This window comes from Microcaecilia unicolor, chromosome 3 (assembly GCF_901765095.1).
Source record: "Microcaecilia unicolor chromosome 3, aMicUni1.1, whole genome shotgun sequence".
Taxonomy (NCBI): Eukaryota; Metazoa; Chordata; class Amphibia; order Gymnophiona; family Siphonopidae; genus Microcaecilia; species Microcaecilia unicolor.
In genome coordinates, this window is record NC_044033.1 from 220,985,096 (window position 1) to 221,008,993 (window position 23,898).

The window sequence follows — 23,898 nt, forward strand, 5'->3', positions numbered from 1 at the left end:
GTTGTCCTGTTTACTAATACCCTTATCTCTTCCCTTTGTTTTCAGGTGCCTCCGTTCCACAATGGAAACCATTGCCGACCGGCGGGCAGCCACCCAGATTATGGCCCTCCAGATGTACTCCCCCATACCGCAATCTGATGTTGATGAAGTTGAAGTTTCTTAAAGTTTCTTCCTCCGAGGCGACCGGTGGGCTGACCCCTTGTGACAGTACAAAGGGGGGGGGGCTCCAATAGAGACCCTTCATCTCGACCCCGGCGAAGCAACCAACGGCTGCGCAAGGGCATAGGGCCCCTCATTGCCTCCTTGAACTAATTCTTCTTGTCTCTCTTTCTTTTTCAGCACCCTTGAAGGTGATACTCTCCACCGGAACGGATTTCAAGTATCAAAAGGGGGAAATTGTAGGAGTGGACACTAGATATGGCCTGCAGCAACCACTGGACTGGCAGGACGGCCTCAAGCTTTGTGCATATTACCTATGGACTTTGCCCTCTTTGGGCCACATTCCATACTTGACCATACTTGAATGTTTACTGGACATTTACATTTTCTTGCACTGTGCCTTAATACTGTGCCTTAACTACAAACTGTCAACTCCTGCTTGCAAGCTAAACAACTAGTTGAGACAGGATGCAGGAGCAGTAGATAACAGCTTGTAACATTTAGTTGCCAAGGCTTGCACACTGAATCAGCCTGCATGTAGACGCCACATGAATAGAAGATAGCCTGCATCTCTGAGCCTTATGCTCCAGTGAGCCTTATCAACTCTGTGAAAGAAGCATTGTGTGATTATATGTGTGTGTGTGCTAAACAGGGAGATAAGTTTCGTTTCCCTTGCTAGTATCACTTCAGTATTATGACGTATGTATGTATTGTAAGAACTACAAGAACTACAAACGTTTACTGCGCATGCCAACTGTGACGTATGAGGGGCCTAATGCGCAGGCCCAGAAGGGAGGTATAAATGTGAGTGTCAGGTGATTTCTGACACACAGTATCCTGAGACGGAACTCAGTACTGTACATTGCTAGCAATAAAGCTGTCTTGCCTTTGGAACCAGTTGCCTCTTGTCTCCTGATTTACTTAGCCGAGGGTCCTGTTACACCCCCATGTGGACAATGGCCATGTTCCATAACAAAATATATTACATTTATTTACCTTGTATAGTATGTGAATTTGATCTCTAATACATTATTATTATTAACATTTGTATAGCGCTACCAGACGCACGCAGCGCTGAACACCTGACACAGAGAGACAGTCCCTGCTCAATAGAGCTTACAATCTAAAAAATCAATGGAGGTTTCTCTCTCCCACATCAAAAAGCTGAAAGGTGTTTCATAATGCATTTCCTTACTAATTTGATGGTCATACACAGTTTAAAGCATGACAAGAATTGCATTTACATATCATCATATTGGTCACATCAAAATATGGGTTCATTGATAACATTTTTTTCCTCTGGCAAAGATCTCGGGAACTTCTGTTTGAGTTTTTGAGTTGGGTTAACCACCAAAATGATCTTTTTTGCATCAACATTTAGCCCTAAGAGGTCAGCATTTTGTTAAACACTGATTACCATTGGCAAAATTAATTAAAAGTGAACTGGATGCCAGAGCTTATGTGGGATCCGGCCGATGACCTGTATAAGTCAGTTATGTGGGCAGAGGTGCCTCAGACTCTCCAATTTTCCCTTCTCTCTCCCAAAGCAACAGCTCAGCCCAGGCAGATCCCCAAACCCCTATCCTTGTAACCCCCCCCCCCGACCTACCTTTGCGCTCTAAGGCCCTCATGATCAAAAGCCCTGCGCTGTTCCAAACAGCGCCCTAAAAATAGCGCCGGGACAGCGCAGGGCTTTTCTGCATCGATGATCAAAGATAAAGCATGCAAATCTAAGCAGCGCTATTATCTTTGATTATCATGTTGAAGTGCGGGAGAATTGCGCCTGAGCATACACTCAGCACAATCCTCCCGCACTTGTTTGACAGGTCTGGGCTGTCAAAAGCCCAAACCTGTCAAACAGCCTGCCAGGCCCGAACAACGAGGGCTGGAGGTCCCCCCGACGATTCGACCCCCTCCATGCCCAGGGAGGGCTGGAGATCCCATAAATCGTGGTGGCCGCCTCCGGCCAAAAGCTAACACACCCTGTTATCCATCGACCGGGGGGGGGGGGGGGGGGGAGCTGGAGGTCCGGTGGACCCAAACTCCTCCCCCCCCCCAGCATTCTGCATTGAATCCCTGGTGGTCCGTAGTCACCCTCCGTCCCTCCCGGCCGCCCCCCCTACCTTTTGTTGTAGGAGGGACGCAGCCTGCCTGCCTCCCTCCTCTTCCCGTCAACGCCGCTGAAAAATGGCGGTGCCCAGCCCCGCCCATTGCATCCTGGGATGCACTGGCGGGGCTACAGACCATGTAAGGGAATCGCTCCCTTACATGGTCTGTACCCCGCCCAGCGCATTCCAGGATGCAGTGGGCGGGGCTGGGCGCCGCCATTTTTCAGCGGCGTCGATAGGAAGAGGAGGGAGGCAGGCTGCATCCCTCCTCCAACAAAAGGTAGGGGGGCGGCCACGGACCACGGACCACCAGGGATTCAATGCAGAACGCTGGGGGGGAGGAGTTGGGATGGGCTGGAGGTCCACCGGACCTCCAGCCCCCACCCCCCCGTTGATGGATAACAGGGTGTGATAGCTTTTGGCCGGGTGTGTTAGCTTTTGGCCGGAGGCGGCAACCACGATTTATGGGGGTTTGGGGAGCTGGAGACCCATCGAACCTCCAGCCCCCCTGTCGCTGAGTGGGAGGGTGGGACAGCGTTTGGCCGGAGGCGGCCACCATGATTTATGGGGGTTGGGGGGGGGGGCTGGAGACCAACCGGATCTCCAGCCCTCCCTGGGCATGGAGGGGGTCGGATCGTTGGGGGGGGGGACCGGAGGTCCACCGGACCTCCACTCCCCCATTTGCGTTTGCTTTGGGGGGGAACAGGGGCCTGCCAGCATGCAACTGCATGCTGGACAGGGCTCACCATTCCTCCCCAATGATCCACAAAGTCTAACGCCAGCTCAGAGCTGGCGCTGATTTTGCAGCGGCCAGCGACCCAATCTTTGGCGCGCTGGCCGCTGATCATTGGGGATGAATGAGTTAAGCGCTGATTAGCATGCATTTGCAAGCTAATTGACTAGAAGCCCTGTTTAGCATGCATTTGCATGCTACTTGCGCTAAGAGCCCTCGAGTGCGTTGTTTCAGGCGCTCGAGGGCTCTGATCATGGGTCAGCAGCAAACTCCGGCGCTAGTATGGCGTTAACAGCCTCTAGCGCCGGAGTTTGCTTTTGATCATGAGGGTGTAAGGGATGTAAAATCAGGAGCAACCCATTCACTCTTGCCTGGCACAGCTGCCTCGTCAAAATGGCTGCCATGACCTCTAGTGGCAGCCTTGCAGCTAGAGGTTGCAGCAGCCTTTTTATTGAGGCAGCTACACCAGGCAAGAGCAAGGGACTCTTTTCTTCACGGCACAGTTGCCTTGTAAAAATGACTTCCACAACCTGTATTATGTACAGCAACTTTGTACTGTTTGTTTAAGCTATGTTGATTGCATACATTGTATTAAAAAAATTGAAACTGAAATAAAATGCTCCCCCTAGCATTTTACCAAAGGGAAATCGTGCCAAACAAATCTCATTGAATTCTTTGACTGGGTGACCGGACAACTGAATCAAGGACATGCTATAGACATAATCTACTTAGATTTCAGCAAAGCTTTTGACACGGTTCCCCACAGGAGGCTCTTAAATAAACTAGATGGGCTGAAGATAGGACCCAAAGTGGTGAACTGGATTAGGAACTGGTTGACGGACAGACACTAGAGGGTGGTGGTTAATGGAATTCGATCAAATGAGGGAAAGGTGAGTAGTAGAGTGCCTCAGGGATCGGTGCTGGGACCGATTCTGTTCAATATATTTGTGAGTGACATTGCCGAAGGGTTAGAAGGTAAAGTTTGCCTTTTTGCGGATGATACTAAAATTTGTAACAGAGTGGACATCCAGGGCGGAGTGGAAAACATGAAAAAGGATCTGCGGAAGCTAGAAGAATGGTCTAAGGTTTGGCAATTAAAATTCAATGCGAAGAAGTGCAAAGTGATGCACTTAGGGAGTAGAAATCCACGGGAGACGTATGTGTTAGGTGGTGAGAGTCTGATAGGTACGGATGGAGAGAGGGATCTTAGGGTGATAGTATCTGAGGATCTGAAGGCGACGAAACAGTGTGACAAGGCGGTGGCCGTAGCTAGAAGGTTGCTAGGCTGTATTAAGAGAGGTGTGACCAGCAGAAGAAGTTTTAATGCCCCTGTATAAGTCGTTGGTGAGGCCCCATCTGGAGTATTGTGTTCAGTTTTGGAGGCTGTATGTTGCTAAGGATGTAAAAAGAATAGAAGCGGTGCAAAGAAAAGCTACGAAAATGGTATGGGATTTGTGTTACAAGACGTATGAGGAGAGACTTGCTGACCTGAACATGTATACCCTGGAGGAAAGGAGAAACAGGGGTGATATGATACAGACGTTCAAATATTTGAAAGGTATAAATCCGCAAACAAACCTTTTCTGGAGATGGGAAGGCGGTAGAACGAGAGGACATGAAATGAGATTGAAGAGGGGCAGACTCAGGAAAGAGAGAGTGGTGGACAATTGGAATGCCCTCCCACGGGAGGTGGTGGAGATGAAAACGGTAACGGAATTCAAACATGCATGGGATAAACATAAAGGAATCCTGTTCAGAAGGAAGGAATCCTCAGAAGCCTAGCCGAGATTGAGTGGCAGAGCCGGTGGGGGGAGGCGGGGCTGGTGGTTGGGAGGCAGGGCTAGTGCTGGGCAGACTTTATTTATTTATTTATTTATTTATTTGCATTTGTATCCCACATTTTCCCACCTATTTGCGGGCTCAGTGTGGCTTACAATACATTGTGAATGATGGAATTGCAATTGGTTGCAGTACAATTCTGAGTTACATTGTGAAAAGTTATCGAAAACAAAGTAAATACAGGGTATCATTTGGGGATAGAACAGCGGAGTATGTGGGAGTACAGTTGGTTGCAGTGCGCTTATAGGTTACATTAGGAAGAATTATAAAAGACAGAGTAATTCGGGATAAGATGGATAAGACTTATACGGTCTGTGCCCTGACAATGGCAGATACTAATCAAGGTAAGGTATAAACAAAAAGTAAGACATATGAGTTTATCTTGGGCAGACTGGATGGACCGTGCAGGTCTTTTTCTGCTGTCATCTATTATGTTACTAGCTATTGCCAGAGTCACCAGATGCTTCTACTGTTTATATAACTAAAATCAAAGAGGGCAGGGATTACCTGGACCCCAGCGTAATTGCCTTGACTTGCCCCTGCCTAAGGATAGCTCAATCCCCACAATATTAGAAACGTTCTCCCACCTTGAGAGGTATTTGCTTGCTGTGGAGAGCTGGGCTCTGTCCCTGCCCCAGACCCCATGTTACATACAGGAAAATCTATTGGGAGAGGGCACCAGTGTTGCCACCCAAGTTTTGAGGGAAAAACACAGCCTGCTGCCTCCCCCCCCCCCCCCCCCCCAAAAAAAAAAAAAGCAGTAGACAAAACACAGAAAAATTTAATCTTATAATGTGACAGACTTGTGCGCACAGTGCTCAACACCTGAGGCCCTGAAAAGGTTACAGGTCTTAAATATACAATGCTATGTTTTTGTAATATGTTAAAAAGTAGCACATTTTTAATTTTGTTAACATTTCATTTAACATATAGCCAATTAAGTTATGCACAGTTATAGAACATGCTTCTGTTTCTGCATGTTATTTAAGGCTCCATCATGTGAATTGTGTAATTCTTTGACTTCTCTAGCCAAAATGCCAGTCCATTAAAAAAAAAAAAAAAAAGATACTCTGTAGGACCCTTCAAGTAAGGGAATAACAACCTGCCAACAATTCTTATCCTTTACAATAACAAATTATCAGCTTCTTACTTAACTTACATAACATGCAAACTATGCTAAAACATTCCCCAAAACAAAAGAAAAACAAGCAGTTGTGGAAAACCAGTAAATTCCCTATCAAAGCAGGCAGGAACATAGGTAAAAAAACAAAACAAAAAAACACTGGAAGTTACTGCTGCCCTCCTTGCATCTCCCAGAACCCCTTATCTTACTCTGTCATTGGGAAAGATTCCGAAAGAGGGCCTTGGAATAGAAAGCAGGAAGGAGGAGGGCAGACTGCCCTGGAGGGAGTCTTCAGATTGCAAAGTGCAAAAACATGTGACAAAGATTCTGTCTCAGAAAGACACTCCCTTATTTTCAAACTCCCTGGCAGTTAGGATATGAAACAGAAAGGAAAATCTCACTCTCATTTCCTGTAAGAATCATGGCTGTTGCAAACCCTGCTGAGAGGCTGAGAGAGGAAGCTTCTTGCTCCATCTGTTTGGATTATTTTACAGACCCGGTGATTATAGACTGTGGACACAACTTCTGTCGCTCCTGTATTACTCAGAGCTGGGAAGGGAAAGACACAGACTTTTCCTGTCCCCAGTGCAGGGAAACGTCTCAGCAGACGAGCCTCAAGCCAAACAGGCAGCTGGCAAATATCACAGAAATGGTAAAACAGCTTTCTCAGTGCCCAGTGAGACCAACAAAGGAGAATCGATGCGAAAAGCATGAAAAGAAACTGAAGCTGTTCTGTGAAGAGGATCAGAAAATTATCTGCCTCATTTGTAGAGAGTCCAGGAATCACAAATCTCACACTGTGATCCCCATAGAGGAGGCTGTGCAGGAATACAAGGTGTGTGTCAGTATCTTTATTATCAGTCACAGTGTGTTCTGAGGACATGGTTCTCATGCTATGATGGAAGCAGTGCAGGATTGGAAGGTGTGCATATAGTGACTAGTATATGAGTGTGTTACCTCCTTAGAAGGCAGAGTATAAATAGCACATGTATAGCTTTTCAAAGAGATTAGCTGCTTTATTTTGAAAACTGAGTGGCAAAGTTTAACCCCTTTGAAAATTGAGTAGGGCTGGGTACCTAAATTTAGGCATATAGGGCTTGATATTCAAAAACTTTATGCTACTTACTTTGAGAATTATGCTCATAAACTGGCCTAGTTGAAATTTGTCTAGGGTTGAGTGCACAAATTGTACTCAACATTTCACTGAACTCTTAAATTTAGGATAAAAAGTAGGTGGTAAGAGGGGTGGATTTAGGGTGGGGGAAAAAGTTATAAGCTTAACACTGATTTTCAGCACTAGGTTCATAAATCTAGACAAGCAAATGCCAGGCCCTAAATTTATGAGCATAATTTATAAGCTCCTATTTTAGGATGAACTTTTAGCTGAAAAGTTATGCTCCTAAGTCTGGCTGAAAATAGGGAACTAATTTAGGAGACTAACTTAGGAGCTCAGCATTTTCTGAATACCAGGCCAATAGTTTCTGAAGTCCCCTAAATTTAGAAGTATGGAAAGTGGGCAGGAAAGCTGTTTACAGCCTGATGTTGAATGGCAGTAACACAATGACCATCTGGGAAACTGGAACCTCCATGGATTTGGGGCCTTTATACAAATAGTATTGAATCAAAAATCAAACTGAACAGCGCGATAATAACTGTATAAGATGGGGCAGGATTTGGGGCCTTTATACAAATAGTATTGAATCAAAAATCAAACTGAACAGCGCGATAATAACTGTATAAGATGGGGCAGAATTTGGCACAGAGCAAGGGAGACTTAGCAATTATGGGGCCCTCATGGCCAGGCCTTATTCCAATGAATTTTCATTCTAGTGACCTCTGCTCTGCTGATATAACTATGATTGAGGTTGGCTGGATCCTGGCTGGGAAGGTGAGTGATTGTCTCCTGGGGTCCTGGTTGACTCATGCTTGGAAGAATTTATATTATGCAGGGCCCACTCACATAATGCGTGTGAGAAAGTGAAACTGAAAAGTCAGTAAAATGGTGCTATCCTTCTGAGCAGTGGCAAACCAAAGGGGGAAGAGGCAGTGGCGTAGCTAGGGTAGTTGACACCCGGGGCCGGTCATTTTTTTAACTCCTCCCCCCCAAATCCAGTACTAGGCATACCGAGAATACAAAACACTCAGGACCTATAGAGCAATTCTACCATACCATAAACAGTAATTTGTACGAGTCACACAAGGAAAAGGAAAGCATCTTAAACACTACAGTGAGCACTAGAACATCAATTCACCTATTGTAAAACGAAAACAGACAGATTAGTACAGATCATCAATCCTGCACAGTCAATGCTAACCGAAAGCCATGTCTTTTTCACAAACACAGATACATCCTAATCAACTATAGAATAAGTAATCATAAACTTTCTATTTAGACAAAAATTAAACTGAACCCCCAAGATGCCAGACTCTGCATACAGTGCAACACCACAGAAACAGAAAAGGTCCCCTAGTACTGTGCAAAATATAAAGACAGCAGATGTAAATTTGAAAAAACTAACAAATACCAATCACCACTTTACAAATTAACAAATAGAAATAAAACAAATACAGAAAATAAAATAATACCATTTTATTGGACTAATACATTTGGCTTCCAGAGGCCAAAATCTCCTTCCTCAGGTCAATACAGTATAGTACTGTTACAGTATCCTATCCTGACCTGAGGAAGGGGGTTTTCTTCTCTGAAAGTTAAGTCGAAATGTATTAAAATTAGTCCAATAAAAAGATTACCTTATTTACACGTTCTATTTATAAATATTTAACACAGCTACAATACTATATCCTAAAGCAAAAAAATAAAAATATATATTTTATTTACAGTTGTCTCTGGTTTCTGCTTTCCTCATCTTCTTTTCACTGTCTTCCTTCCATTCAGCATCTGTCTTCGCTCTCTGCCATCCAGTGTCTGCCCTCTCTCTCTGCCCCTTCCATCCACCGTCTGCCCCAGTCTGCCCTCTTTCTCTCTCCCCCTTCCACCCACCATCTGCCCTTTCTCTCTGCCCCTTCAATCCGTCTGCCCTCCCTCACACTCCCCACTTCCATCCAGGGTCTGTCCCCTCTCTCTCTGCCCGCTCTTTTCAGCCCCCTTCATCCACCACATGCCTTGCATCCCCCTTTTTCAGCCCCAGACCCATTCTCCCACCTGCCCCAGGCATGGATCCATTTTCCCTCCTGCCCCCTTGTCAGACCCCAGTTACAGCTTCAGACCCCTTCTCCCCTCTGAGCACTCCCCTCCCCAGTCCCCTTCTCCCCTCTAAGCTCCGCCACCCTCCCCAATCCCCTTCTTCCCTGAGCACCCCTCTAGGCTCTCCCACCCTCCCCAATCCCCTTCTCCCCTGAGCACCCCTCTAGGCTCACTCACCCTCCCCAATCCCCTGCTCCCCTCTGAGCTTCCCCCGAGCCGGTCACGTCCTGTGCCCCCTCCGTTGAGAGCCGACAGCTCTCGTCTCCTGCCGCTACCCTGCTTTTTTTTTTTAATCCATTGCACCGACGCAGGCAGCGCTTCCCGTCTGCCCTGCAAAGGAGAAAATCGCATCGCTGGCGTCGGGCCTTCCCTCGTTGTGTCCCGCCTTCGAGGAAATAGGAAGTTACCTCAGAAGAGGGCGGGACACAATGAGGGAAGGCCCAACGCCAGCGACGCGATTTTCTCCTTGACAGGGCAGACGGGAAGCGCTGCCTGCGTCGCTGCAATGGATTAAAAAAAAAAGCAAGGTAGCGGCCGACGGAGCACCCCCCCACCCGCCGACACCCGGGGCGGACCGCCCCCACCGCCCCGCCCTTGCTACCCCACTGGGAAGAGGAGAAAGGAAATATAAAGGTTGACTGCTGGTGCGGTGGGAGGAGTATATAGAGCATTAGTGCTGAGGAGCAGGGTTACCAAGGGGGAGGAGGAGGGAGAAGCAGATGGAGAGGGAAATGGAGATGAAAAGGAAAATGAAGCTTGAACTTTTGGTCAGCCGCCTGTTGCGAGACTGAAACAGGTGTGTGACCCCTAGGAGCGCGGGCCCTGTGCGGCTGCCCCGTTGTCCCAGCTTAAGGCCGGCCCTGCGGAAAATTGTCTGAATAGTGGTGATATTCAGCTGTTTCTGGATAACTTACATGCTTAGTTTAGACTTGCCAAATAGTAGGCCTGAAGTAATGCATAATGCTAACATGGTGACGACAATATCAGGATATTCTACGCTACCTATACAGATAGTGGGCGCTGAATATCCCGCAGGGGTCTGTGTTGGAACCGCTGCTTTTTAACATATTTATAAATGACCTAGAGATGGGAGTAACTAGTGAGGTAATTAAATTCGTAGATGATACAAAATTATTCAGGGTCGTCAAGTCGCGGGAGGAGTGTGAAAGATTACAGGAGGACCTTGCGAGACTGGGAGATTGGGCGTGCAAGTGGCAGATGAAGTTCAATGTTGACAAGTGCAAAGTGATGCATGTGGGTAAGAGGAACCCGAATTACAGCTATGTCGTGCAAGGTTCCGCATTAGGAATTACGGACCTAGAAAGGGATCTGGGAGTAATCGTGGCTAAGACGTTTAAAAAAACATCTGCCCAGTGTGCTGTGGCGGCTAAGAAAGCGCACAGAATGTTGAGTATTATTAGGAAAGGGATGGAAAACAAAGACAAGGATATAATGCTGTTGTATCGCTCCATGGTGCGACCGCACCTCGAGTATTGTGTCCAATTCTGGTCGCCGCATCTCAAAAAAGATATAAAGGAATTAGCAAAGGTGTAGAGAAGGGCGATGAAAATGATAAAGGGAATGGAACGACTTCCCTGTGAGGAAAGGCTGAGAAGGTTAGGGCTCTTCAGCTTGGAGACAAGGCGGCTGAGGGGTGTTATGATAGAAGTCTACAAGATAATGAGCGGAGTAGAGTGGACAGATGTGAAGCGTTTGTTTACACTTTCAAACAATAGAACCAGGGGACACAAGATGAAGCTAGAATATGGTAGATTTAAAACAGGAGAAAGTTTTTCTTTACTCAGCGTGTAGTTAGACTCTGGAACTTGTTGCCGGAGAATGTAGTGACAGCAGCTGGCCTTACGGAATTTAAAGGGGGCTTAGACAGATTCCTGAGGGAAAAGTCCATTGAACATTATTAATTTTTTTTGAGGGGGGGGGGGGGTTGCTGGGTTTTTGAAGCCTGGATTGGCCGCTTTCGGAGACATGATGCTGGGCTTGATGGGCCCTTGGTCTTTCTCAGTATGGCGGTGCTTATGCTTACTTATGAGTACATTATGCGTCAGCAGCAGTGTTCAACTTAAGTTGTTCTGTAAAGAAACAAAAAATTTCTCCCCCCCCCCCCCACCCCCAAATGTTCATCTAGTGGTGGTCAGTGATTCTAAAAGCGCTGAAAGCTGCAAACTGAATGTGACCTAGATATTCAGTACTGGGCCTAATTTGAGCCAGGACATTGAATATTCTGGCACCCCGCTGCTCCTGGAAGTTATCCAGTGATATTTAGTGCCAGGACTCAGGTCTCTGGGCAAGTTAGGAGTTCAGACCTGCCAAGCTTCCTGCTTTCGTGTGTTATCTCCCGAACTCCCATTGAGGAACGAAGAAACTCCTGCTTAGCAGCCTTCCATTGCAAGATGCATTAATAAGATGTCATCTCTTGCTGCTGTGGGACCAGTCTCATAAGAGTTCCAAAATCTCATGCTCTTATTGTGAGACTGGACCGGCAGCAGCAGGAGATGACATTTTATTAAGGTGTCTCCCAGGGCCGCCGAGAGACTGGGCCAGGCCTGCCCCCCCCCCCCCTGAGGTCACCACTCCCCCCCCACCCCCCGCCACTGGGCTGGGTTCCCTGCATTGAAATCACAGCGCCTCTCACCTCCATGTGAAAGCACTGCAGGCAGCAGGGCAGCAGATCACTTCCCTTTGGCCCTCCTTCCCTCCTTGTGTCCCGCCCTCGCGGAAGTTACGTCAGACGAGGGCGGGACACAGGGAGGGAAGGAGGCCCGAAGGGAGGCGATCTGCTGCCTGCAGCGCTTTCACACAGAGGTGAGAGGCGCTGTGATTTCAATGCAGGGGGCTCGGCCCGGTGCAGACAGAGGGCGGGTGGGGCTGTGACACCGGGCTTCCCTTGGAGTCCCAGGGGATTTTGTCACCCCTTCCCCCCCTCTCGGTGGCTATGGCGTCTCCTACTGCCCAAAGGGAAGGCAGCTTGTTGGTGCCACAGCTGAGGTCTATCAAGGGATTAGGTTGCTTAAATCCACTTTTGGGAATTCCTGGCTCTTGGAAATTGGAACCTCCGTTTTACTATTTCTTGTGATTTTGCCAGGCACTTGGCCACTGTTGGAAGCAGGATACTGGGCTAGATGGACTTTCGGTGCCATTGACTGAATTTGGTCTGAAATTTCTGCTTTTCTTACCAACTTATATCTTATGTATTTATTTGGATTTTGCTCACACCTTTTTCAGTAGTAGCTCAAGGTGAGTTACATTCAAGTATACTGAGTATTTCCCTGTTCCTGGAAGGCTCACAATCTAAGTTTGTACCTGAGGCAATGGAGGGTTAAGTGACTTGCCCAAGATCACAAGGAGCAGCAGTGGGATTTGAATGGGCCACCTCTGGATGTCAAGACTGGTGCCATAGGCGCCCCGTATAAGAGGCTTGGGGAGGCTAAGCCTCCCCAGCCCAGTTGGGACCTTCGCCGCCTGCCTCCCGCCCCCCCTCCGAAATTTAAAACTTGATACCTGCTCGGGGTTAAGGGAAGGCGGCGTCGGCAGCAATACAGCACGTCAGCACCAGTGAAACGCGTGCTGGCTCAGCGTGCCTTCAGCTTCCCTTCGTTTTGTCTCTCAAGCGCTGGTCCCGCCCTCTAGGGTGGGACCAGCGCTTGAGAGACAGAACGAAGGGAAGCTGAAGGCGCGCCGAGCCAGCGTTTCACTGGTGCTGACGTGCTGTGTCGCTGCCGACGCCGCCTTCCCTTAACCCCGAGCAGGTATCAAGTTTTAAATTTCGTAGGGGGGGCGGGAACTGGATCTGGTGCTCGGTGGGAGGGAGGAAAGGAGGAAGGCCTGATGCGGGGTGGGTGGGAAGGATGAAGGCCTGATGCTGCTGGGTGGGAGGAAGGAAGGCAGGCAGGCCTGATGCTAGGTGGGGTGCCTGGCGCTTGATGCTGGGTGGGAGGGAGGGGTACCTGCCTGATGCTAGGTGGGTGGGAGGAAGGGGTGCTTGATGCTGGGTGACAATTATGGGTTTAAGCTCCGCCCCCACCCCCTTTAGCCTCCCCAAACGGTTGGGCCACCGACCGCCTATGACTGGTGCTCTAACTACTAGGCCACTCCTCCACTCTATCTTGAAAGCTTCTCTGGGTTGGTTTTTTTTTTTTGAGCATTGATGCTTAAAAGTTTTATGCCGTACCACTGTGTGAATCCATATGGTTGTTACATGCCACACCGTTGTGAGAATGAGGATGGAGACAGCTGCTAAGGTCGTCCTTTTCTCCAATCAGAATATGTCACTTATATCGATGTTACTTTGAAGAATTCTCATATCTTGTGTGTGTCTCCAGCCTATTTGGGGTAATTTAGTGGCAGTATTGCTGATGCCCTTTGTATGATACAGGATCTAAAATTGATATGGTCATATTTCACAGGAGAAGTATGAAATTGAACTGGAGCCTTTGAGGAAGAAGCTGAAGACGATTCTGGAATTTAAATCCAGTGAAGAGAAGAAAGCTGAGGACCTGGTGGTAGGTGACGTGTCTTCCTCTGAGTTGCTTTCTACTGGGTCATAAATAGTTTGAGTAAGGTTAATCAGTCCAGGAATTCAGGGCTCGTTTTGTTTATGCAGATGTTAGGTTTCATCATTTGCACTACATACATACTTGAAGCAGTGATATAAATCCCACCCAGGCAGCTCCTGCAGTATGTGGTGAGGGAAAGGGCCCAGTCAAGAAGGGGCTAAATGACTGGGAACCATAGGAGCAGAGGCAGAGCGTGGCTGATATTGCACTTCTCTCTAAGTGTTGCTGTGTCGCCTCCCAACCTTCTTCAGTTACTCTATCAGGCTAGCAGTGGAAAAGCATGTGGCTCTCATCAGGAAGCTTGGCCCTGTGATAGCAGGAGATGGTGAGCTTATGATCATCTCCTGCTGCTGAGTCTGACGGGATAACTGAGAAGATTGGGAGATGGTGTGGCAACACCACTGGAGGTAAGTTTAGTGTTCTGTCTGCTCATCTACTGCCAGCCTCAATAGAAGCTTTATCTAGCTTGGGAGAAGGAGAGAAAAAGGAAGGGAAGGAATGAAGAGAGGGAGGGACCAAAAGGAAATAGGAATCCTGTTCCCTGCCTGTTCCCAGATCAGAGAAGAACAACCCCTGGTGCTCTTAGAGGTGGACTTATGCCACTGCCTTGAAATATCTGTTAAAAGAGAAAACGCCAGTGTCATACAGCAAATTTAAGATTATCCAAATAATACAATGTACGATTAAAGATATGAAAAATTCATACAGATTTTAGAAAGAATGTACAAATTGGATTTGAGGTTCTACTAGTATTTTAGAACAGGATCTGTTATAAGTACATAAGTAATGCCATACTGGGAAAAGACCAAGGGTCCTTTGAGCCCAGCATATTGTCCACGACAGCGGCCAATCCAGGCCAAGGGCACCTGGCAAGCTTCCCAAACGTACAAACATTCTATACATGTTATTCCTGGAATTTTGGATTTTTCCAAGTCTGTTTAGTAGCGGTTTATGGACTTGTCCTTTAGGAAACCGTCGAACCCCTTTTTAAACTCTGCTAAGCTAACCGCCTTCACCACATTTTCCGGCAATGAATTCCAGAGTTTAATTACACGTTTGGTGAAGAAAAAGTTTCTCCGATTTGTTTTAAATTTACTACACTGTAGTTTAATCGCATGCCCCCTAGTCCTAGTATTTTTGGAAAGCGTGAACAGACGCTTCACATCCACCTGTTCCACTCCACTCATTATTTTATATACCTCTATCATGTCTCCCCTCAGCTGTCTCTTCTCCAAGCTGAATAGCCCTAGCCTCCTTAGTCTTTCTTCATAGGGAAGTCGTCCCATCCCTGCTATCATTTTAGTCGCCCTTCGCTGCACCTTTTCCAATTCTACTATATCTTTCTTGAGATGCGGCGACCAGAATTGAACACAATACTCAAGGTGCAGTCGCACCATGGAGCAATACAAAGGCATTATAACATCCTCACACCTGTTTTCCATACCTTTCCTAATAATACCCAACATTCTATTCGCTTTCCTAGCCGCAGCAGCACACTGAGCAGAAGGTTTCAGTGTGTTATCAACGACGACACCCAGATCCCTTTCTTGGTCCGTAACTCCTAACGTGGAACCTTGCATGACGTAGCTATAATTTGGGTTCTTTTTTCCCACATGCATCACCTTGCACTTGCTCACATTAAACGTCATCTGCCATTTAGCCTCCCAGTCTCGTAAGGTCCTCTTGTAATTTTTCACAATCCTGTCGCGAGTTAACGACTTTGAATAACTTTGAGTCATCAGCAAATTTAATTACCTCGCTAGTTACTCCCATCTCTAAATCATTTATAAATATATTAAAAAGCAGCGGTCCTAGCACAGACCCCTGAGGAACCCCACTAACTAACCTTCTCCATTGTGAATACTGCCCATTTAACCCCACTCTCTGTTTCCTATCCTTTAACCAGTTTTTAATCCACAATAGGACACTTCCTCCTATCCCATGACCCTCCAATTTCCTCTGTAGCCTTTCATGAGGTACCTTGTCAAACGCCTTTTGAAAATCCAGATACACAATATCAACCGGCTCCCCTTTGTCCACATGTTTGTTTACTCCTTCAAAGAATTGAAGTAAATTGGTCAGGCAAGATTTCCCCACACAAAAGCCGTGCTGACTCGGTCTCAGTAATCCATGTCCTCGGATGTGCTCTGTAATTTTGTTTTTAATAATAGCCTCTACCATTTTCCCCGGCACCGACGTCAGACTCACCGGTCTATAATTTCCCGGATCTCCCCTGGAGCCTTTTTTAAAAATGGGCGTTACATTGGCCACCCTTCAATCTTCCGGTACCACGCTCGATTTTAAGGATAAGTTGCATATCACTAGCAGTAGCTCCGCAAGCTCATTTTTCAGTTCTATCAGTACTCTAGGGTGAATACCATCCGGTCCAGGAGATTTGCTACTCTTCAGTTTGCCGAACTGCCCCATTACGTCCTCCAGGCTTACCGTGAAGTCAGTAAGTTTCTCCGACTCGTCCGCTTGAAATACCATTTCCGACACCGGTATCCCACCCAAATCTTCCTCTGTGAAGACCGAAGCAAAGAATTCATTCAGTCTCTCCGCTACGTCTTTGTCTTCCTTGATCGCCCCTTTTACCCCTCGGTCATCCAGCGGCCCAACCGATTCTTTTGCCGGCTTCCTGCTTTTAATATACCGAAAAAAAATTTTACTATGTTTTTTTGCCTCTAATGCTATCTTTTTTTCGTAATCCCTCTTGGACTTCTTTATCTGCGTCTTGCATTTGCTTTGACACTCCTTATGCTGCTTCTTGTTATTTTCAGACGGTTCCTTCTTCCATTTTCTGAAGGCGTTTCTTTTAGCCCTAATAGCTTCCTTCACCTCACTTTTCAACCAGGCCGGCTGTCTTTTGGAGTTCCGTCTTTCTTTTCTAATTTGCGGAATGTGTATGGCCTGGGCCTCCAGGATGGTATTTTTGAACAGCGTCCACGCCTGTTGTACAGTTTTTACTCTCTCAGTTGTCCCCCTAAGTTTTTTTTTTTTACCATTCTTCTCATTTTATCATAGTCTCCTTTTTTAAAGTTAAACGCTAAAGTATTTGACTTTCTGTGTACAGTTACTTCAAGGTCGATATCAAAACTGATCATATTATGGTCACTGTTATCAAGCGGCCCCAGTACCATAACGTCCCTCACCAAATCATGCGCTCCACTAAGGACCAAGTCTAGAATTTTTCCTTCTCTCGTCGGCTCCTGCACCAGTTGCTCCATAAAGCTGTCCTTGATTTCATCAAGGAATTGTATCTCTGTAGCGTGTCCCGATGTTACATTTACCCAGTCTATATTTGGATAATTGAAGTCACCCATTATTATCACATTGCCCATTTTGTTCGCGTCTCTGATTTCTTTTATCATTTCTGTGTCTACCTGCTCATCCTGGCGAGGCGGACGGTAGTACACTCCTATCACCGTTTTTTTCCCTTTTATACATGGAATTTCAACCCACAATGATTCAAAGGTGTAATTTGTGTCCTGCTGAATTTGTAATCTATCTGAGTCAAGGCTCTCGTTAATATACAATGCTACCCCTCCACCAGTCCGGTCCACCCTATCACTACGATATACTTTGTACCCCGGTATGACAGTGTCCCACTGGTTATCCTCCTTCCACCAGGTCTCAGTAATGCCTATTATATCCAATTTTTCATTTAGTGCAATATATTCCAACTCTCCCATCTTATTTCTTAGACTCCTAGCATTTGCATATAGACATTTCAGAGTATGTTTGTTGTTCTTATTTGCATGATGCTTAGTACCTGACACTATTGATTTGACATCTTTTGTCTGATCTTTAGTTGTATTTAAGGGCACCTGGTCTACCACGGTCTGTTGTGCAACCTCACTATCCAGAAACCCTATCTTCCCTGTTTGTGAGGTATCTTTGCAAGATACCTTTTCCCGAACCATGCGCTTTTGAGCGACTGTCGGCCTTCCCCCCATTTCTAGTTTAAAAGCTGCTCTATCTCCTTTTTAAATGCCGATGCCAGCAGCCTAGTCCCACGCTGGTTAAGGTGGAGCCCATCCTTTCGGAATAGGCTCCCCCTTCCGCAGAATGTTGCCCAGTTCCTAACAAATCTAAAACCCTCCTCCCTGCACCATCGTCTCATCCACGCATTGAGACTCTGGAGCTCTGCCTGTCTCTTGGGCCCTGCACGTGGAACAGGTAGCATTTCAGGAAATGCTACCCTAGAGGATCTGGATTTGAGCTTTCTACCTAAGAGCCTAAATTTGGCTTCCAGAACCTCTCTCCCACATTTTCCTATGTCATTGGTACCCACATGTACCAAGACAGCGGACTCCTCCCCAGCACTATCTAAAATCCTATCTAGGTGACGCGTGAGGTCATAGAACTTCTTGTAAAATTCTTGAAGAAAATGGATGCACCAGTTACGCGTGTCAGGAACGTCCATTATAGAACCATTAAGCGTCTAAAATATCAGTGGAGTCAGCATAGCAGCATAAACGTTCAGATGCCGTCACATAAATGTGTATGTTCTGAAATATCAAATACAGATTTATGCGGTGGAAAATAAATTTGCCATTTATTTTTCCTAAATTGTCCCAGAGTCCAATATATTTTGCCAACTATCATTTGGTTGAGGGGGGTAAGGGGTTTTTCAATAGACCTTCCCTAATCCCTCCAGTGGAGTGCAATTTTCTGAAAACCTAGACAGCCCAGGTAGCAGGTGCGAATCCCTAGGTTAATCATTTTAGACACAGACGTGCATTCCCGTTCTGAAATGCAGAACACGTGTTTATTTTTATGCAATATAAACTTCTAAATTCCAGTTTATGCCTCTGTAAAACATGAGTAATGCTTCTAAAATAAGCACCACAGTAGCTGCTACATCAGCAGGAGTAAGAATGATGGATGTGTGGTAGAGTCAGATTCTTCTGTCATGGGTTCAAAGTATCCTTGAAGAGAAGAGAAATAGTGAGTGATAGACTTAGGATCTCTTTCCCTTCCCTAGACACTGGCAGGAATTAGTACTGCGGATAGGTAGACTGAAAGTAAATAAGTAAATAAATAAATAAATAAACAAGGAGAGTCAAGGGACAACCATCTCCAGTGAACTCAGGTAGGTTCCAATCCCATGTGTAAGGTATGGGCCAGAGTTAAACCTGTACATTGGGAGTTGAGAACAACGACGCAATTCCATGACCTGGAGATCACTGTCCAGCCAGGTCTGTGTTAAGTATAATGTTCTTCTGTGTGTTGATTGGTTGAGCAGGGGGCAGCCCAGATTGGTTGAGGTATTTCTTCCTAATCTCTGGCTGTGCCCCCTGCTGGTTCATTATCTGGTTGTCTTCTGTGCATGGTTTGCTCTGCTGTGCTGTCTGTCTCATGTGCTCCTGAAGCTCTTCACCGATCCTTGTCCTTTTGTTCCTCTTTCCTGGTTACCTTTGATCTTGTGATTCCTAACCTTGCTTGCCTTGTTTTCATCTACTCGGTACACTTTAAGGACGCTGATATTTCTTCTTTATGCTTTTGATCTTTTCAATGTAGAATGAGACAAAGATAAAGAGAGAGAAAATCCTGTCTGAGTTTGAGGAGCTGCAGCAGTTTCTGAAGGAGGAGCTGCAGATCCTTCTCTCAAGGATGGAAGAGGAAGAAAAGGAGATTCTGAAGAAAATCAGGGATAATGTGACCCAACTGGATGATCAAAGCTCCTCCCTCAAGGAACTGATCTCAGAGATAGAGAAGAAGTGTGAGCAGTCAGCGACTGAGTTACTGAAGGTGAGACTCCAGTATGGAGCTGGGCCCCCAATGCATCTGATATTTAATACCTGGAAGAGAATCTTTGCTGTCAGCAAATGAATGAACTAGCTCCTGTTGTTTCTCCTGTCAGTCTCCCATACTGACACTCCTGCTCCTTCTGCTCTCCCTCTTTCAACAATCTCTTTTCTCCTTCTTTCATAGACTCCTTTCTGTATCTGTCTCCCTCTTTCTTGCTCTTATCTTCCACATCAGTGGTGTAGCTACGTGGGGCCAGGGGGGCCTGGGCCCCCCGTAGATTTGGCCCTGGACCCCCCTGCCAACGACCCTCTCGACTCCCGCTGTCACCATTGCCTGCTTTTGTTGGCGGGGGACCTCAGCCCCCGCCAGCCGAGGTCCTCTTCTTCCCGCAAAAGGCTTCCTTCTGTTTCTGACGTCCCTGCAGGATGTCAGAAACAGAAGGAAGCCTTTTGCGGGAAGAACAGGTCCTCGGCTGGCGGGGGTTGAGGTCCCCCGCTAGCAAAGGTAGTTGGCGGCGGGGGCAAAGGCAGTGGCGGGGTCGGAAATGGCAGGGGGGGGTTGGCGCCGGGGGGCTAAAATGTGCCCCCTCACCTCAGGCTCTGGACCCCCCTCCCGCCGAAGTCTGGCTATGCCCCTGGTCCACATTCTCCCATCTGACTGACCCCTGGTCAGCTACTTTTTCCCCACTGCTGCTGTATCAAGAACTGGTTGATAAAAAACACACTGTAACATCAATAGTGGATGACTGAAGCTGCAACAGCAGTTGAAAGACTCGGGCTTCAATTTATGTATGTATTTGGGTTTAGCTCCCACATTTTCAGTAGTAGTTCCTTGTGAGTTACATTCAGGTCGTATGGATTTTCTTATCCCTGGAGGGCTTACAATCTAAGGGGCTTCGTTTACTACTGTTGTAACATCATATATTTGGGATGTTCAAACAACTTTTCAAAAGCTTCAAACAATACAAAATATGGCCCTTTGTTTAATTTTTTCATTGTGGAATTTTGATGGTTTGTCTCAATATTATATTGAGTTGCATTGGTTGCTGATGGGTGCCAGAATTTTGTTCAAATTGTCATGTTTTCTGTACATGGCCTCCTGGTTCCATCTTATTTTTATGGAGATTTCAAGTTAGCAGTAAATAGCAGGGATAGTAGGAAGGGGTCTGATATTTTTTCCCTTCTTCTAGGGCAGAGGTAGGCAATTCCAGTCCTTGAGAGCCGCAGGCAGGTCAGGTTTTCAGGATATCCACAATGAATATGCAGGAGATAGATTTGCAAGCACTGCTTCCATGGTATGCAAATCTATCTCCTGCATATTCATTGTGGATATCCTGAAAACCTGACCTGCCTGCGGCTCTCGAGGACCGGAGTTGCCTACCCCTGCCCTAGGGGTATAAAAAGGTTAAAATTCTTTGAATATTTGTTGTCTTTTCAAGCAGCTAGGATTGGGAAAGAAATTTCAACTATAATTACATTATCTGGCTCCTATTTAGAATTTCGTCATAATACAAAAACATCTTTATTTAGGAAATATATACTAAATTCAGCACAGCGTTAATTAGATGGCTGTAGATTAAGACATACCTTTTCTATTTTGTAAATTGTTACAATTATTAAGTGAATAGTGTGGTAGGAATAGGTTTCCTTTTTTGTAATTTCCTGGATATTGACTAGATTCTTATGTAAACTGCTCTGAACTGAAAGGCTAGTGCAGTTTATAAATTTTGGTATTGTTATTATTATTTAGTGTGTTCTAAATACTATGAAGCCCGTAGGAATGAAATGGGCTTCTTTGCATTTAATGCATGCTAAATCCATTAGTAAAAGAAGCCCTAAGTTTGTATCTGAGACAGTAGGGAGAAAAGAGGTGAGATGTGGGGAGCTGGAATAAATATGGTGAGAAGGGAAGGGAGAGGTGAAAGAAGATGAGGAGAGGAAATACCTCGAGTAAGGATGAAGGATGGAAGCGGCACCTCAATAGAAGAGGAAAAACCATACAGAGAGGGTGAAGAGAGACGTAGAAACGAGAGAATGTGGAAGAGGCGAGAAGAAGAAAGACTGAAAAAGAGATGGGAAGGGAATTTGGATAGAAGAGATGAAGGTGGTGACAGGAGCAATAGGGCACCATTAGAAAGGGGAGAGACTGATGTGAGACTGGCCATTGGGAGAGGGTGGAATAAGATATAAATTAAAATGTGTAAGGTATGTGCAACAAAGACAGAGAATTACTTTATTACCACAAGGCTTAAGAATTGAAGGAGATCATGAAATACTCAACACCCCCCCCCCCCCCCGAATTACCTGATAGACTGCGCAGAAAATGTGATATCGATTGGAGGACGATAATTAGGTGGAATCATAAAAAGTACCCCTGTCAGGATTCTTGTATCCCCCTGACGTGTCCTGAAAATTTGGATTGATCAGAGGAAAAACCAAATGTTATTAGGTGTTGTAACTGCATATGCATATTTGTGGAATAAATGGATCCTCAAAAATTACCACTTTCATGATCTTTTTGGAGTTATAAAGACATAAGCACCTTATTTTCATTTGTAGTGAATAATCAGTAGAATATAAATGTAATAATCATTCTCTTTTCCCCTCTAGGATGCGAAGGCCACCCTGAGCAGGTACAGCTCTGTTCTGAGTTCTCTCATTGTATAAGAAATAGCAGCCCTGTAATGTCACTGTGGGACTTTCACCTCTCCAGTGACTGATTTTATTATTTATTTATATCATTTATACCCCACAATTTCCCACCACTGGCAGGCTCAATGATGGGTGATGGGACAAAGATGTATCGGGTGTAACACACTCCTTGTGCCAGGGTAATCATGCTTTCTTCTATTCACTTCACCCTGTTATCCCCATGCTCCATTATATTAGAAGTATAAAAAGTTGTGGGATATAGACATGAAAGAATCTAAATTATTACTAGCACTAAATTAATTCAGCAGGCTTTGAGATTTGTTCTCTCTTCTTTTTCTCTGAGTAAGTTCTGTTTGTATACCTGCGAAGTAACAGCAGTATCTTTCCCTCCTTACACCTGTCTCTGTCTCATCTCTGTCCCCTGGGACTCTGAGAACTGGGGGTGAATGTCTCCTAGAATAATTTCAGTCACATTCTGATCCTCAGGTGTCAAACAGTGAAGTTTCCAAGACCAAAGGCTGTTTGTACTGAAATGAAACTCTATTTCCATCTGATGTACCCTCGGCAGTATTTTATTGTGAAGAAAATGCTCAGAAGACACCAAGGTAATGAATCATTTCTAGGGCTGTAATTGATTAGCAAAGAAATAAATACAGTACTGATACGTGATCTGTCTCTATTGATAAAGAAATTACTTCTGGTTTTGGTTTTGTCATTTTATTAATTTAATTTTGTTCTATTTTCTTTCAGGAAACCTTTCTGCCAAATTGGGTAAGATGTTATCTGTTACATTTTTTCACATTTAAAAATCCTTTAGAAGATGAATCTCTATCCTGGGGTGGTTACAAATATACAACAGATAATTGCATTTTATGTGGTTCTCTGCTGTGAGTGTGTTGTAACATGGGTGTAAGGTAACCCTAGAGAAAGCATGTACAATAGTTTTTCCCATGGGGATGCTTTATATTCTGAAAATGTGTCTATGACCTTCCTCCTCCTGGTACTTTCCAAATCCTTCTGTTTCTATCCATTGTACTTTGTTCCTTCTTTCCCACACAGTCAACCTCTGCTTGGTCCTTCCCATCAGGTTAACTCAACATCCATTCCATCCTTCCCCGCTGTACCAGTTTAGTTTCCTATACCTCTTGTCCCCCTATTGCTAGCTCAGTCTCTGGTCACTGTCCCCCCCCCCCAAGTCAGTTTGACCCCCTGATAGTGAGAGGAGTGTGGTGCCTCTTAACTGTGCTGACCTGCTTCTTTAGCACCAAAAATTCCATTCCTGCAGGATGAACCACATAGTGTTAGCATATCTCATAAGAGGAGTGAGATATCTGTGGATGCCATGGACTTCACACACCAGAAATGAAACTATATTGGGTAGGTTTGGGTGTTTAAAAGTGGATGCTATCTTACCACTCATCTTAGGGAATGAGAGAATAACAAATTCCTGAGAGAGAGAGGTACCAGGGAATGAACTGGAAACAGAAGAGGAACTGTGATAGAGCTTCCTGAGGTCAGGGGAACAGACCAAGGAGCAGGGATAATGCAGGCTGGGGTCAAAAGTGGAGCAGGGATGCTGTGAATGAGGACGAGGGAGCAGAGATTGAACTAGCTGGGGGAAAGGAATGCGGGTTTTTAGCCAGTAAAAGGGGGTGGATTGAGTCAGTACTTGAAAGGAAGGGGTGGGGATAGAAGTGGCTGTGGGACAGTGAGTGGGATGGCATGGAGCTCCCTGGGGGAGAGAAGGAGTAG

The 23,898-nt window shown here is 45.8% G+C and overlaps 1 protein-coding gene across 1 annotated transcript in view; it reads left to right on the top strand.

The window, feature by feature from the left end:
- The first annotated feature begins 6,313 nt into the window (after window positions 1–6,313).
- Window positions 6,314–23,898, top strand: part of LOC115466326 (E3 ubiquitin-protein ligase TRIM39-like) — a 38,474-nt gene continuing 20,889 nt past the window's right edge. The window contains exons 1-6 of the mRNA XM_030197503.1: window positions 6,314–6,797; window positions 13,592–13,687; window positions 19,265–19,495; window positions 22,105–22,127; window positions 22,633–22,751; window positions 22,897–22,917. Of these exons, the coding sequence (XP_030053363.1) occupies window positions 6,384–6,797; window positions 13,592–13,687; window positions 19,265–19,495; window positions 22,105–22,127; window positions 22,633–22,751; window positions 22,897–22,917 (904 nt within the window). The 5' untranslated portion in view covers window positions 6,314–6,383. The remainder of the gene's footprint in view (window positions 6,798–13,591; window positions 13,688–19,264; window positions 19,496–22,104; window positions 22,128–22,632; window positions 22,752–22,896; window positions 22,918–23,898) is intronic.